The sequence below is a fragment of the Vigna radiata genome, chromosome 2 (genome assembly GCF_000741045.1).
Source record: "Vigna radiata var. radiata cultivar VC1973A chromosome 2, Vradiata_ver6, whole genome shotgun sequence".
In the NCBI taxonomy this organism is placed as follows: domain Eukaryota; kingdom Viridiplantae; phylum Streptophyta; class Magnoliopsida; order Fabales; family Fabaceae; genus Vigna; species Vigna radiata.
The window spans coordinates 22,950,933-22,965,954 of NC_028352.1; the positions used below are offsets into that span (position 1 = coordinate 22,950,933).

Here is a 15,022-nt window from a genome sequence, read left to right on the forward strand (position 1 = left end):
CATAAAAAAACATTTATCCGGCCAATTTATAGGGATTAAAACATTAAAACATAGTTATAAAAATTTCCGGGTTATTATTATTATTATTTTATTTAAATTGATTATTATTTACCTTTTGTTTTATGTTGCCGCAAAGCCGCACAATTAAAGGTTGTAAAGTACTAAATGAGGAACGCGGAGGATTAGCTTTATTCCTTCCTCACGAAATCAATCGTTATTATCTTTCAGTTGCAACTTCAGATCTCGTTCACATTCTTTTTCTACTATAATCAAAATGTTTATACAAACAATTACACCTAAAGTTAACAACAACAATCCCAAAAGCCAAAATCGCAGATCACAAAGGCAGAAAAAGGTTATGCGCATCTTCTTCATTTCTCCAGATATTCTTATTAACTATCATTACTGTTAGCTCCACAAACCCAAGGTTATATCTTTTTTTGAGTCTTCTTCACACTATCTTCGAATTCAAGTACATTAACTTTCTCCACATTGAAACAATACCATAAGAAACATTCAAGGTTTTTGAAGATACTTTTAACTGTATATCGTAAGTGAAATTAGCCGCATTTAGCTGTAATTTTTGACAGTATATTTTAAATGCAGATAAACTACAGCCACGGACATATTCTCTGATTTAGTGAATAGAGGGGAAAAAAACTAAGTTATTTAAATCGTTACTTTACAATAACTTCCAAAGCTTGTATTACTACTTAAATTACATTGGAAGAACAAACAAGTACACAACACAAGTAGAAGCTCCCCTGGTCACGCAAGGAATAAAAAAACACCAGCAGACCAAGGAAACCATAACCACTGTGACTCACCTATCTGCACTAAAGTCTGCAACCTGACTCGGTAAAGCAACTGCAACAGTTAAAAGTTTGATTGCAGTGCTGCCCAAGATGCGCATAAAAAATAAAAAAAAAAAAAAAAAAAAAACTAAATACAAAAGCACGGAAAGCCTAATCCAATATTCAACAGGAGAACGGTGGTAACTGATTAATTTGTTCATGATGACTCGGATAAAGCTGCCCAATCAATCTCCACAGAAGGGTACTTCTCCAAGTCCAACCCAAGATTGTCCATTGCTTCACAAGAATCCGAGAAATCCAAGAAAGTGATATCGGATTCGGGTGAAGAGGAACCAGCAGAAGAAGAGGAGGAAGAACATTCATCCGACAAGGGCGAGGATGTTGTTTGAATCCCCACCTTAACATCCTCAAACTCCGATGTTGTTGCTGTTTCTTCCTTGTGTGTAGTGATGGCCAAGCTTTGACAAATGGCTTCGAGCTTGGCTTCCACTGCAGAGGGGAGAGGCTTGTAGGTCCCGAGCTCACCATAGACGCTTGGTCCATGGTGACGTAGATGAGGGAAGTTGAGTCTGGCGTTTTCTCCTCTGAGCTTAAACGCTGCGTTGTCGTATGCTAAAGCAGCTTCTTCAGCGGTTTCGAATGTACCAAGCCAGAGACGAGTGCGATTCTTGGGGAGTCTGATCTCAGCCACCCACTTGCCCCAGTGTCTCTGCCTGACCCCACGGTAAAGCTTTGTGGGCTTGGAAAGAACACGACCACTCACTTGCTTCATGGGAACGGGCTTTGGGCTAAGAAACTGGGCGCGTGTAACCTGGATTTGGGCTTGAATCTGGAACGTTTGAGATGGGGTGAGTTGGTTGAGTTTGATGGAACTGGCTTGATTTATTAGAGGCTTTTGGTCATAGTTTGGAGAAGATAAGGAAGGGTAAGTTATGGAGGAATCGGTTTTCATAAAAGGTTCAAGTGCTTTCATCAGCTCTTGATCATTGTACATATCCATAACTGTTGTCATGCTCTGTAATAGACAAGATAATATGAAACAAGTGAAAAATGCAGAGGAAGAGAAGAACCTGTCTCAATTCCAAAACAAGAGAACAGGAGATGTTGCTTTGCTTTCTTAAAAACAAAATGAAAATAAAGAAGCTTTGGATCACTCGGATTTTGGGGTGATCTCACTGCTACTTCCACTCTTGCGCTTTCATGACTCTTTTGTGGGTTTATATATAGTATCGTTGGCGCCCACAGCTAATATAATCTAATCACGTTCTTTTCTTCTTTAATTAAGGGTTAATTACTTCCATCGTCAACTTCAATGATTCCTTTCTGCGATGATGCTCATCCTATGGAATACTACCACGTGTCCACAGCATCACATGACCATGGACACATATCACCTCCACCGAATAGCGCTGCTTTACACGTGGCCCTGTATAATTGGTCTAAGGTTAGCTGAAACATGTGGTATGTACCACCCTCGAAATGTCAACTTTTAGTATTTATTTATTAGGGTTTTTGTCCTTTCTACTCTCTAATGGGATTGGCCCTATCCAAAATGTTTACATTTTCTATCTCCACCCTACTTTTTTTTTTCTTTATAACTACAAATGAAAATCAAAATTATTATACCATTTTTATCCTTATTATTATTATTATTATTTATTTTACCACCATCATCCTTAAAACCATGATCGTATTTTAATAACTAAAACTCCTTAGAACATCATCATACTAGGATTGCTATATCAATCACGACTACTCCTATTATATTTATTTAAAATTTTGTCTTCATTTCACCACATTATCACTTTATTAATATTATCATTTTTGTCATTATCGATACTAAAATTTTTTGGTATCACAATATTATTATTCTTATTTGTTACTATTTGTCATCAATCACGATTTTATTCAAAGTATAAGACGTTACACCTTAGCTCTCCATCTGTGTGAAGAAAAAAATAATTCAACAACTACGTGAAATATAATTAATTTTAACTGATATATAGATATTTAAATTGTATTTTAAAAATACTTATTTTGAAACAATATACTGTAGTTAACTTGTTTTATTTTAAAACAGTAACCAGTTTTAATTTATGATAAAAAAATCATAATTTCTTTATAAATAATGGATTTCAATACTAGAATACAAGGTGGTGAAAAGATGGGATAATACGTTACACTGCTATTTATTTATTTATTTATCTATTATTATTGAAGTATTGAAGCTTGATTATGATGTGGCCCATACCACACAGGGTGGTGCTGCTGAATAGACAGTGGAGATAAAGGGACAAGGAACCGCCATATGCGGCGCCACACATAGAAAACCCAATTTATTATTATTATTATTATTAAATCAATCCGTTCTCACAAACACGGCCAAAGATATAATTTTCTTTTTTTTAATTATGAAACAATGCAAGATTTTAAAAAATTGCAAAAATTGACAAGAGTTTGGTAGAATTTTAAGGTGAAGAAGTGCCGTCAATTTGATAGGAATTTTATACATTATAATATTTTTTAAATTTTAATTAAAATAGTGTTAATTTAATATGATTTTAGTATAAATTATGACAGTTTACTATAATTCTAATGTTATATTTATTTTTGAAATTTTAAATAAATTTATGTTAACTTAATTCAACTTAGTATATTGTAATATAAATTAAAATCAAGTCAGTTTTGTATAACTCAAAATCGTGTCAAGACACGATTTTTTCATAATGAATTCTTAATTAAATTGAGAGGACTTATTTATTTTTATAATTCTTTTAAAACTTGCGTTATCTCGATGATTTAAAAATTAAATCAAATTATTTTTAGTGTTTTTGTTGCAAAACATCCACTCCAAATTTTAATCATACAAATACACTCATAATTTATTTCTCTGAATTAAATTATGCACACTCTGATCTTTATAATTATTTTAATTTAATTATTATTATCTGTAAGAAAACATGAAAAGTTTCATTTGAACTGGAAATACGTAATTCGTAGTGATATATTATGGTGTACCACTAGAGTCGCCACAACGAAAGTATCCTTGCCATTACAAAAAAAATCATTATACTGTCATTGTATTTGATTGATTGTTTCATTGCATCTCCAACAAACATTAAATATTAAACAAATCACATAAATTAAAGTCTACTGGTGAATTTAATCTTAACCACTATTTCTGTTAAGACCTACAATGAGAGTGACTATGTTAGGTATTTTAATTATTAAGTCTACTTTGTAGTTTTTAAGAATACGTAATATTAAAAAGCATATTTTAAATGAAATTCAATTTCATAATACCGGTTTTTAAAGTAAAATTTGCATAACTATTAATGTAAAATAAATTTTAGATCGATTATGGAACACTTATTAAATCGGTTCGACATCCAATTTAAATATATCCCAATGTAATATGTTGAATATATATTAGATAGGTTTGAAGCAATTGATCTAATATAAAAAAAAAAAAATTTAAAACATTGATAATTATGAATGTCCGTTTCTAGATCTTAATCGTTTTGGTGTTGGATTTTGGATTTCAAATACAATTCAATCAAAAGAAGTAATGTGCAAAGAATAATAATGGAATCATTGGAAAGAAGACTTTATTGATCAAACAAAAGAAAAAAAAACTGATAACTGATATATATTCTAAATCATAACTTTGATATAAATGTTAACAAGTTAATTTTGAGTTTAATTCAATTTACAATATTGATTTATAAATAAGATTTCAATTTCAGTTGATTTTATCTTTATCAATAAGGTATATTATATTTTATAATCATAGTATAAGATGTTTGTTTTTTTATTACACGTAATATATTACAGATTTTGAAGTATACTTTTACATTCAAAATAACCGTAGAGAAAAACCTTAGTTGCAGTGATGTGTGTTGGATATTAACATAAAATAATATTTACCCAATTAATAAGTTGCTTATTATTTAACTATAAAGTGAAGTGATTATAAGTTGGAAGAGCGTTGAAATTGATAAGATGAATATATTTTTGTTTTTGTGATGGATGAGATGAGACGAAGAAGAAAATAATGGGCATAATTTAAATAAATGAAGTCTAACCTTAAGTTGAACGGATCAACGTTGAAAGCAGTGTGGGTGTGCCAGAAGTTGCGTAAGATGCAAGTCACAGAATCATGCCGAGTGCTTCTCGTTTTCTAACTAAATGTGCTACAAAAATGTCTTACATTGGTTACACTATAAAACCTAATTGACAACATATGAATTAGGAAACAGTAGCTATTATAGAGAAGACAAATCAAATTATTCTAAAAATAGCTTTAAACTGCCTTTTTTTTTTATATTTCATTCTTCATTGTCTAATTTCCATTGTATTACTTGGTTTCTTAATAATGTAAAAAATATATATAAGTTGTTTAATGTAGAGTCGTTAAAATAGGTCACAATCCGCGAGTCAACCCGGTTCACTACGGGTTCGGGTCGAATTGGGTTTGAAAAATTTGTATTTTTTTATACGGGTCAGATTTCAACCTAACTCATTTAAACTCGGCTCATACGGGTTAAACTCGTAGTAGGCCGAGTTGGCCCGTCAACCCACCTACCTAATTTTATTTTTTTAATTTATTATTTTATTTATGAAACCCTACAAAATAAAATGCTACTCACTCACTGTGTATACCAAAAAACAAACTCTCACAAATCACTCTCACGGAACTTGCTGTCATTTATTCTCATTTATGGTGTTATCACTCTCATTTCTTCACTAAAATTCTTCAAGAAGTAGGTTTTTTTTATGTTTTTCTTTGTTTGTTTTTTATGATATTTAGATTATATTGTACTTTTTATTATTATTTTGAATTGCCTTCAGTTTAACATCATTTTTTGGGAGTTATATTTGTTTAAATTTGAATATAAAAAGTTTGTAATTTTTTTGTATTTAAAAAAAACTCTAATTAAATAGGCTAGTGAACTAACCCGTTTACCCATTAACCCGTGGTGGGTCGAGCCGTGTTCAGATTTTTCTGGTTCGTTAGTAAATGAACCGGGTTGAGTTGACTCACTAAGTGACCAACCCGTGGTAGACTGGGCCGAGTCGAGCCGGGTTACCCGTTTTGACAGTTCTAGTTTATTGTGAGGGGAATCATAATGTGTGGATATATCAATTTTATTATAATTATAGATTATTATTATTATTGTCTTTTAAAAACAGTTGTATAAATGTGCACAATAGTTGGAGCACTAACTATAGACTTTACGAAGTCTACCAAATTTGGTAGATTTTATAATAAAGGTCAACGATGGAGCAAAACACTAAGATGTATGGAGAATGGTTGAAGGTATTTAATTATAGTATTTATTTAATTAAAAAATATTGTTGACGCCAATGATAAGCTTTGCATTTGCTGAAAGCTGATGTTGGACGCAATCACATTGGCCACCATTTAGAGGTTTGTTTCAATGTCAAACCATTTCTTTTCTTTTATATCTATCAACATTACATATTATATATAGAGAGAGACAGACAATACTATTTATTGAATTCCACACACTTAAATGTGTATTATTAAAGTATGTTTGGTTCTTTCCATCCACAAAATAAAAATATATATTTCAAGCTAACCAAATTAAATTGCAATATATCTAAACATAATTAATATTCATGTAAATATATATATATATATATATATATATATATATATATATATATATATATATATAAAATTACCATTCTATTATTAAATGCGTCCGAAATTTAACAATATTATTAAAAATAATGCGTTGTTAAAGTTAATAATATCATTCTAACTAGATATCAGTTTCTAAACAAGATGTTAAATAAGTCAGAGAAATAATAGGTATATCTCTTTTACAATGAGAGAAAAAGTAATGATTATATATATATACTGAATCGATAAAGTCAAGATCAATAATTAATTCTTAAAATAAGTTAAAGATTAAAAAAAATTGTGCGAAAACTCATGAAATTCACAAAACTACTAATAATATCACTATCTCTTGCATGCTTGGTTTTGGGTCAACGGAAAAAAAAAGAGGCTTCGCCTATTTCAGTCATGTAACGAAAAAATTACACGTAGAAATGTGCATAAAAGAATTAATTTATTATGCTTTGTTAATTATATAGTATATTATCATAACTTAAAGTGGCAAAAGATGTTCTTTTATTATTGTGCAACACTAGAAGTACCTAAATAAGATTAAAAACATAGTTTACAACTAAATGTTTCGTAAATTACATTTATTGAATATAATATTTTATATTTATTTCACTTTTCAAAATAACCCACATTTAAAAGTTGTCAATTAATATTATCAATTCAAAATGGTATGATCTTATAACTATCAGTTCATAAGTGTCATACAATAAAATGTAAGTTCTCAAAACAATCTATATCTTAATTTTATTGATTTATGTTCATATTATATATTTCATTTTTAGTATCTAGCTAACCAAATTAAATGAGTATTTCCACGAAACAGTAGTGTATGAAGAGAGAGAATCTGGGTCTCGGTAGTCATGACAGAACAACCATACCAGAACTAATCAAAGATGAGACACCTACACGTAAAATATTTATATCCATATATATATATATATATATATATATATATATATATATATATATATATATATATATATTCTTTTTTCTTTTTTCATTTATTAGTTTATTTTTTAAACATAAGTACTTTCACATGCTTATACATTTTTATATAGTTAGTATTTTTATTTTACTATTATTTTAAAATGTACGAATCTCATAATATTGGAAGAAAGAAAATAATGTAATTTTATAACTAAGAATAGTCTGGTTTAAAATAATCAGTCAAATGTGGTTGGATCAGATAAATTGACCCTGGTCAATGGTTATTGGTAATATTTTTGAATTGCAAAATATTTGATTAGACTGATATTTTGAGATGATTTAGAACATATGATTTAGGAGAGATGATTTGAATGGATTTGAGAGTAATTTTTTTTGTTGTTATTTTGAATGGATTTGTGGGTAATTGAGAATAGATTTGAGGGTAAAGTTTGTGAGAATTAGTATAGGATTTGATTGATATGACAGTTTTAAAATATTTATTTAATTGGTAGAAATTGAAGATTAATAAAATGTCCCTAGATATTAAAGTAATATAAAATGATAATTTTTAATATTATATTTAATTGTAAAAATGTTTATATGGAGAAAAAAAATAAAAATTAATTTTTAAAATATAAAAAAAATGGTAATTTAGTAAATTGAAATAATAATAATAATAGTAATAACTATTATTATTAATTATTATTACTATTAATAATATTATTATTATAAAGAGAAAAAAAATCATTATTATGATTATTATTAATTATTATTACTATTAATAATATTATTATTATAAAGAGAAAAAAAATCATTATTATGATTATTATTAATTATTATTACTATTATTAATCATTATCTTTATTATTAATTATTATCATTATTATTAGTTATTATTATTATTAGTTATTATTTTTGCTTCCTTTATTGAAGATGAAATACTTTCAGTGATAATAAAATATATTTTCATAATTGTAAGTGCAAGGGTTATAAAGGACATTTTATTACAAATCATCTTAAATCTTTGCAAAGCACCGATGATGGAAAAAAACAGTTAATCCCGCAAATCCTTCCTCTCAATTACTCGCAATTCTTTTAAAGCGAACATGAAATATTTTCTAAATCTACGTATTCCATTGTTCGTGAATAGTTAATTCTTCGCAAGTGAACACAGGCTTAATGTTGTGTTCGTTTGAGGATAAAAATACTATTCATAATAGCTTGTAATTGATTCCTGTCACGGTGGAACTAATTTCAGTTGCAATTCATTGATTTCTTGTTTAATGGTGTTGCAAGAGATTATAGTGGTGGAAGGATAAGTTAGAGCTGGAAATCTGTGTTGAAAAGGCTGAGTTGGAGTTAGAGATATATGGTGGAAGGACCGAGTTGAAGTTGGAGATTTACGGTAGAAGAGTTGGTTGAGAATCTAAATATGAGTTTAAGCCTCATAATAGATAAAAATAAGAAAGTAAAATATTATATAAAGATGAAAGACTCATTAACTAATTATCTTAAATTTTTGAATAAATAGTAGTGTTAATCCTTTAAATGATTGGTTGACCTCGTATGAGTTACATTGGATAAAAATAAGAAAAAGTAACTAACTCAAGCTAGAGATGTGTGTTGGAAAGATCGAAATGGAATTGGAAATCAGTGGTGGAAAAGTTGAGCGAATAGTCATGCACGTTATGAAGCTTTGTTGGTATGTTGGTGCTGACCGATCTTGCACACTCACGTATTATCACAATCTTCTTTTTGCAACATTCCTGTTTGATTGGGATCACACAGTCATATGACGTGTAATTTGAATGTGAATCCACCTAAGCGTGTAAAAGTAATATTTCTCTATTTTTTATTCTTTCTATTTTTCTTCCCATTCCATCTTTCTTTTTTATCTTTTCATATCTCTTCCTTTCTTGTGTTACTCATCTCATTCCAAAATAAAGTGGAGTCTACATTTGTCCTACATTTGTTCCTTTGAATTATTTTTGTCATTGTGCCGCATGATGCTTGATGTGACAATGGGCTTAAATTCATTTAAGAGTTGCGTGGGGTGTTCAAAATACGAGTACAAGCGGCGTGTACGATTTAAATAATATTCATCAACATCAAGTCACACAGTTTTTATCACGTATGGTTCCCAAGATCGAAGCTAAATGAACTTTAGCTTCAGCTATGAAGAAATTAGCTTGTGAAACATGATAGTTTTTATTCTCGGAACTTACGTAATAATAGTTCAGTACTTCAGTTTTACCTTCATTATTTTTTATATATGGATCAAGAAATATAGGATCATTTGTCAAGCTAAATAATTTATGAAGCTAATACTAGCTGCATGTGAAAGAAGAACTGATATAAATTACCAAGACCAACACAACAAACAAGTTCCTCGTTCTGTCTTCTATTTTAGGATTGAATTTTGCCAGTCCTGTTGGACTTACTACTGTGATACGCAGTTTGAGCTGCTTCAACTTTTTGTCTGATATCCTCGTACACCTTCAATGATGCCTCAGAAAATTTAGTGAGTTGATGAACAAGCTTGGTTAAACTTTCATGTATGTAACACAAACGTGAAGAGTCATCTTCACCCTCATCATTACTTTTGCTCTTGGTTTCTCCACTAGTGCTTGCAACAACTGAAATATATTTTTCATGGAGCTCTTTATCTTGCTGCTCTATCGTGCGATGAAGATTAGATACAAAGTACTTTACTGCTTGACTTAGTTCCTGATAGGGCAAAGCGTTAATCCCAGCACACCAATCTCGGGAGAGAACAAATATTGGTGGGGCCACAGCACGACGAGGAGAGAATGGCTTTCTGTTCTTGGAACGTTCCCTTGGTTCTAGTATGCAGTTTTGTAGCCATCCATTGAGAGATTCAATGTATGAAGTGTGGCTATTGATCCAGTTAGACAAGCTTAAACCAAAGCACTCAAGCTCTTTTAGTAGCTCACCCATTATCTCTCTTCGTGTATCTCCTTCCAAGCTCCTCATTGAACTCCTTGAATGATAAGCCAATGACATAGTAATGTATTGTGCATGATGGCATTCAAGCATAGCCTTCCACATCCTCATCAACCTGCTTTGCCAACATTTCCATTAGTACACATTAACACTCGATTATCAAGGCTGGTAAAGATTCAGGTTCATCAGCACATACTTAGAAATCAAAAAATTGTGACTTACCCTTGAGTAAGTTCCAAAAGTTGTGGGAACAATTCTTCATCTCTTATCATCTCAATTCGTTTAGATATTAAATCAGCAGAATAGATAGCTACAATTATCCGAGAATGCAGATCCTTCACAATGGATCGTGTTTTGTCAATCACTCTACTGCTTTCATCTTTTGCAAATTGATGCCTTAGCTGATCACATTTTCGATCAAACTTCTTCCTTATGAATTCACCTGCCTACAAACAACGCCATTGCCACTTTAGTCAAAAGTATAAGACAAGGAACATAAACAAAAAATAATTGGATGTGCAATACATTTAACCATATAATGAGCGACTAGACAAAATGTTAATGTTATTCAGACATCTAGACCTAGCTGCTTATTCTAGGAACAGAACAAGATAAGATTATCAGAACATTCTAGAATCATTAACTGTACTTGCAAATACACTCCTTTCTTTCCACCACCTAATTGTTAATAACAGTTATATCTAATGCTTCTCGAAAACCTTTTCAATAAAAGGGAAACATAGAAGATTGCAGTGTAAAATAGCACTTAGGATATCATGTGATGTCAAGCGGATTTTGCTGATTGTGAAATACCTTTACTTCATCATAAAGTTTTCTCTCCCAAGCATACAATCTTTCAAGGGTGCAGGAATGGCTTCCAGCAATCATGCAGGGTTCTTCAATAAAGTCACTTCCGCTATCATCCATATATGTCTTTGATGTTTTAACTAAAGGGTTTCTGATTGAAGCTGATTGAGAAGATTCTGTCCGCTTCCAACTAATGATCTTTTGTGCAGGTTCTACACAGAGACATATATTAGTCCATCCAACAGATTCTCTTTTTCAAAATATTCTTTCGTAGTTAGATTGAAATTTATAGACTGATTTTATAAATTAAGCAACCGAATGCAGAATAACAAACTCTCAACCCATTACCCAACTCAATTAAGTCGTACAAGCAAATATGTTGGGCTTAGCTTACATTTTATTTAGGAAGATATGGCCTACGTAGTAAATTTAATGAAGGGTCTGAACCATTTTGAGAGGTCAATATAAAATTCATAAATTTTACATCTTTAACTGACTTTGCATAGAAAAATGACAAAATCGAACCATTAGTTAAGCAATGTTAATAACTGATTAGCCTTTCAGAAGAAGTTAATCAGCACAAATCTTTGTTTGTAAAAAGAATCGTGCTGGAACAGAATTGAATTTGAACATACCTTGGGAAATAGCAGGTATAGCATTTTCACTGAAGCAAACCAAGATAAAAGCCGCTAGAAAAATCGTGGTAGATGACTTCCCTAACATAAAAAGGACAGTATTTAGAGTCTAGCAAGCAATAACATAGACATTAAGCATGATTCATACTAGTAAATAAGTTTATTAGCTATAACGAAGCTTAATGCAAGTAACAAGCACCTTTTTGCTCAGAGAATCCAACCTTTAATTTGTTTGCCTCCAATAGCCTCGAGACCTCCCTACCAGATTCAGAAGCTCGAACAAACCGGTGCTCTATAACCTTCACGCTAGAAAGAAAATCTTTAGCCCTGTGACTGATGAACTCAGAAGGATCTTCCCTCTCAGTGTTCATAGCTACATTCTTATTGTTCTTTGAGCTCAACCGTCCAACAATAACCACATCAGTTGATGACTCTGATCGCCGCATTTCTCCACAACCCTTTTGTTTACAACATTCCACAGACAAATTGCAATAGTCATTTCCTCTCGATGCATCCAAGAACGAATCAGTTTCTTCTTCATCCTTGTAGTGACTAGCATGCCCCGTAAACTCAGAACTCTTAGCACTATCAGCAGCATCAAAGAAATCCCAAGAGGCATCACTCTCAAAGGCTTCATCGACCAAAAGGTTTTCAGCGTGGGGATTCATCATGACAGTTACAGCTTCACAGCCACCTGTCTTCGTGTAACTCAAGTGATGGTGATTCTCATTGTTCGATGGCGACTCCGATGGAGATGGAGAAGGGTAAGTAGATAGAGATGATGTGTGGTCTGAAACCGAAAGGGAGGACTCTAACAGCATCTCTGCCTCAGCGTATCGTCGAAGAGCAACGCCAATGTTTCGAAGAGATTGAATGTAAGATAAGTGTGCAGCAGCAAGAGCGTGTCTGGAATCAATAGCCACCTTGATCAACCTCTTTCGTTCCTTGCAAAGACGCAAGGCTTCATTTTTATGAGTTTTGGAGTTCACACAACCCATTTTCATTTCAAAGACTCATTTTCCATTGTATCATCAATCAATGGGGGATATCTAGCACGATTCAAACACTTCAGAAATCCCTTCACCATACACTGTTTTACTTGTGAGTTCTGACCAACACTTCCCTTGTTTGTAGATCACAGAATGGTAAAATGTCACTGCAGCGGGAAGAACTCTCCTTCAAATCCAGTTGGTGGGGAGAAAAAGTGGACTAGACAAGAACCTTGGACCCAGGTAGCGAAAACAAAGGCAAATGTTGATGATGTACGTATTATTATAAAATAAAATTTTGGGTTGATTTTTTAGTGGGATGAGACAAAAGCAGAGGAGTAACAGTTTAACTTTGTTTAGAAGTGAAGGAGAAAGAAGGAGTGAGTGGGTTAAGAGATCAAATGCTCCAAAAGTCCAAATTATTACACACCCAAAAAGAAAAAGCTGAAGGCTACAAAGATTTTGGAGAGGCAGAGTGGAGAAAAGTGCAGATATGAAAAGGGCGGCGAAGTAACTAACACAAACAAAGAATTAATAGTATTGTGTGAAAGGAATCTATCTAGTTATTAGTGCAATATCTATTGAATAATGATAATAGCATAATGTCTCGTGTTGTGTGTCATTGTTTACATTACATTTTGGCTAATTCATTCCAGTTCATCTTGATTAACATAGAAAAAGCATGGGAAGAATCTGGAGAAGGCGAATGCTGTGGCCTTCAATTTACAGAGAGAACACTCGGAGCCATAAAAGTCCAATTAGAGAGAACAGTGATGTCAGAAGAAAAAACTGTCTTATTCTTTAAATCTTATTCTTTAAATCTACATCACAATTGAAGTTTTTCATCCTTTAACTTAAATAGGTTTTTTATTTTCTCCCTCTGTTTTCAGTTTTAACTTATATTGTTAGATAATGCAGAGACATGCATTCCCAATTACAAGAAGTTATTGATCCTATTTTAATTTTGTATGTTATCTTTTAAGACAAACAACTAAAAAATGGTAGAATTTAAGATTGTNGGCTCGACATGAGTGTTTGCCACCCTTTCGCAATTTGGAGTTGGGAAAGCAAATTCCAACTAATAAAATAAAATATTTGCTTCGATCAATAAACAATAAATATGTGACTTGTCCTTTTCTGGTCAGATTTAGCAAAAATACTACATAAATTAAGTATGCGCTAAACTTTAAGTTTATTTTTAATATAATTTTTTATAATACTTAATAAATAAAAATAATATCTNTTTAAAAATAAAATTATTTTTGAATGATTATCAATAATCAGGTTTAAACTTTTGTGTTTCTTATTTCAATACAGCTTAAAAGGATGCAAATGGAGAGTGTAATAATAAAAGAAAAAGTATTGATTAATATATTAAAGGTTAATGAAGAATATCAATGTTGTAGATTTATAAGCAAATAAGTTAAAAAAGTATTTAATAATTTAGACTTTTTGCATAGACCTGAGATTATTTCAGTGAGGCCATATCATCCAATCCAACCCAAATGTTCAATTAGGTTTGACAATTGTTCCGTCCATCCTATCATTCTTTTTCCTACACCCTATCACTTCTAGAATTCATTTTTTGGAATACAATAAATAATTTTGGATTTTTTTTTTTGAAATCAATTATCCCCTTTTTTTTTATGGAATATATTTTTAAGAAGTTTTAATGAGGTAGGAGGAGATATTTGATGGGCTGAACGAATCAATTGCGATTAGGATTTTGAATCCACACAAGAATAAAGTGGTTATAATAGAGTGAAATAGGTTAAATAAGTTTTCCTTTATTTATAATTAAATAATNAATAAAAATATTTTGAAACTTATGTAAAATTTTTAATAAATTATCTTTATTTATTCACAATGTTGAAATTGAATTCCCTCTTGTGACATACATTCTTAATTTGAGTATATACTACTTATTTTAGCATAATTTCACATAATTAATTTATTTCCATTTTTTACAAATATTTAATCAACAAATAAACTTGAATATAAAATTCCACATAAATTAAAAAAATCACTAATAAATTGATTATATTATACTTTAATTTATTTTATATTAATATTTGAAAAAATTGTATACAATTAATATTTAAAATTTAAATAATTTGTTAATACTGTTTCCAAATTTATAAGATAATGACTTCATGATTACATATGTTTTAATTTTAACTAATAGTCAATTAAGAATCGAGTTTCACAAATACACGCATATTAAAA

General features: G+C 30.8%; 2 protein-coding genes across 3 annotated transcripts; both read right to left on the minus strand.

Annotated features, from left to right (window-relative positions):
• Positions 1–636: 636 nt before the first annotated feature.
• LOC106755694 (ethylene-responsive transcription factor ERF060) lies at positions 637–2,022 on the minus strand. Its single transcript, XM_014637897.2, has one exon. The coding sequence runs from the start codon at positions 1,825–1,827 to the stop codon at positions 1,012–1,014; it is 816 nt and encodes a 271-aa protein (XP_014493383.1). The 5' UTR covers positions 1,828–2,022; the 3' UTR covers positions 637–1,011.
• A 7,691-nt stretch (positions 2,023–9,713) lies between these two features.
• On the minus strand, positions 9,714–13,348 carry LOC106753447 (nitrate regulatory gene2 protein). Of its 2 annotated transcripts, none has more exons than XM_022778850.1 (5): positions 12,029–13,348; positions 11,808–11,883; positions 11,179–11,384; positions 10,588–10,811; positions 9,714–10,480 (listed from the first exon to the last, which is right to left on the minus strand). In XM_022778850.1, exons 1-5 carry the CDS (start codon positions 12,809–12,811, stop codon positions 9,808–9,810), a joined length of 1,962 nt encoding a protein of 653 aa, XP_022634571.1. In that variant the 5' UTR covers positions 12,812–13,348; the 3' UTR covers positions 9,714–9,807. The 2 variants fall into 2 exon arrangements, with proteins under 2 accessions (XP_022634571.1, XP_014490743.2); XM_014635257.2 differs by having other exon boundaries at positions 11,808–11,888; positions 12,007–13,344.
• Positions 13,349–15,022: the final 1,674 nt, after the last annotated feature.

Coding starts and splice junctions, on each gene's coding strand:
- LOC106753447 (XM_014635257.2), bottom strand. CDS start 12,811: ATGAAAATGGGTTGTGTGAACTCCAAAACTCATAAAAATGAAGCCTTG. Junction 11,889..12,006: donor TGGATTCTCTGAGCAAAAAG/GTGCTTGTTACT, acceptor TTTTTATGTTAG/GGAAGTCATCTACCACGATT. Junction 11,385..11,807: donor TATACCTGCTATTTCCCAAG/GTATGTTCAAAT, acceptor GTCTCTGTGTAG/AACCTGCACAAAAGATCATT.
- LOC106755694 (XM_014637897.2), bottom strand. CDS start 1,827: ATGACAACAGTTATGGATATGTACAATGATCAAGAGCTGATGAAAGCA.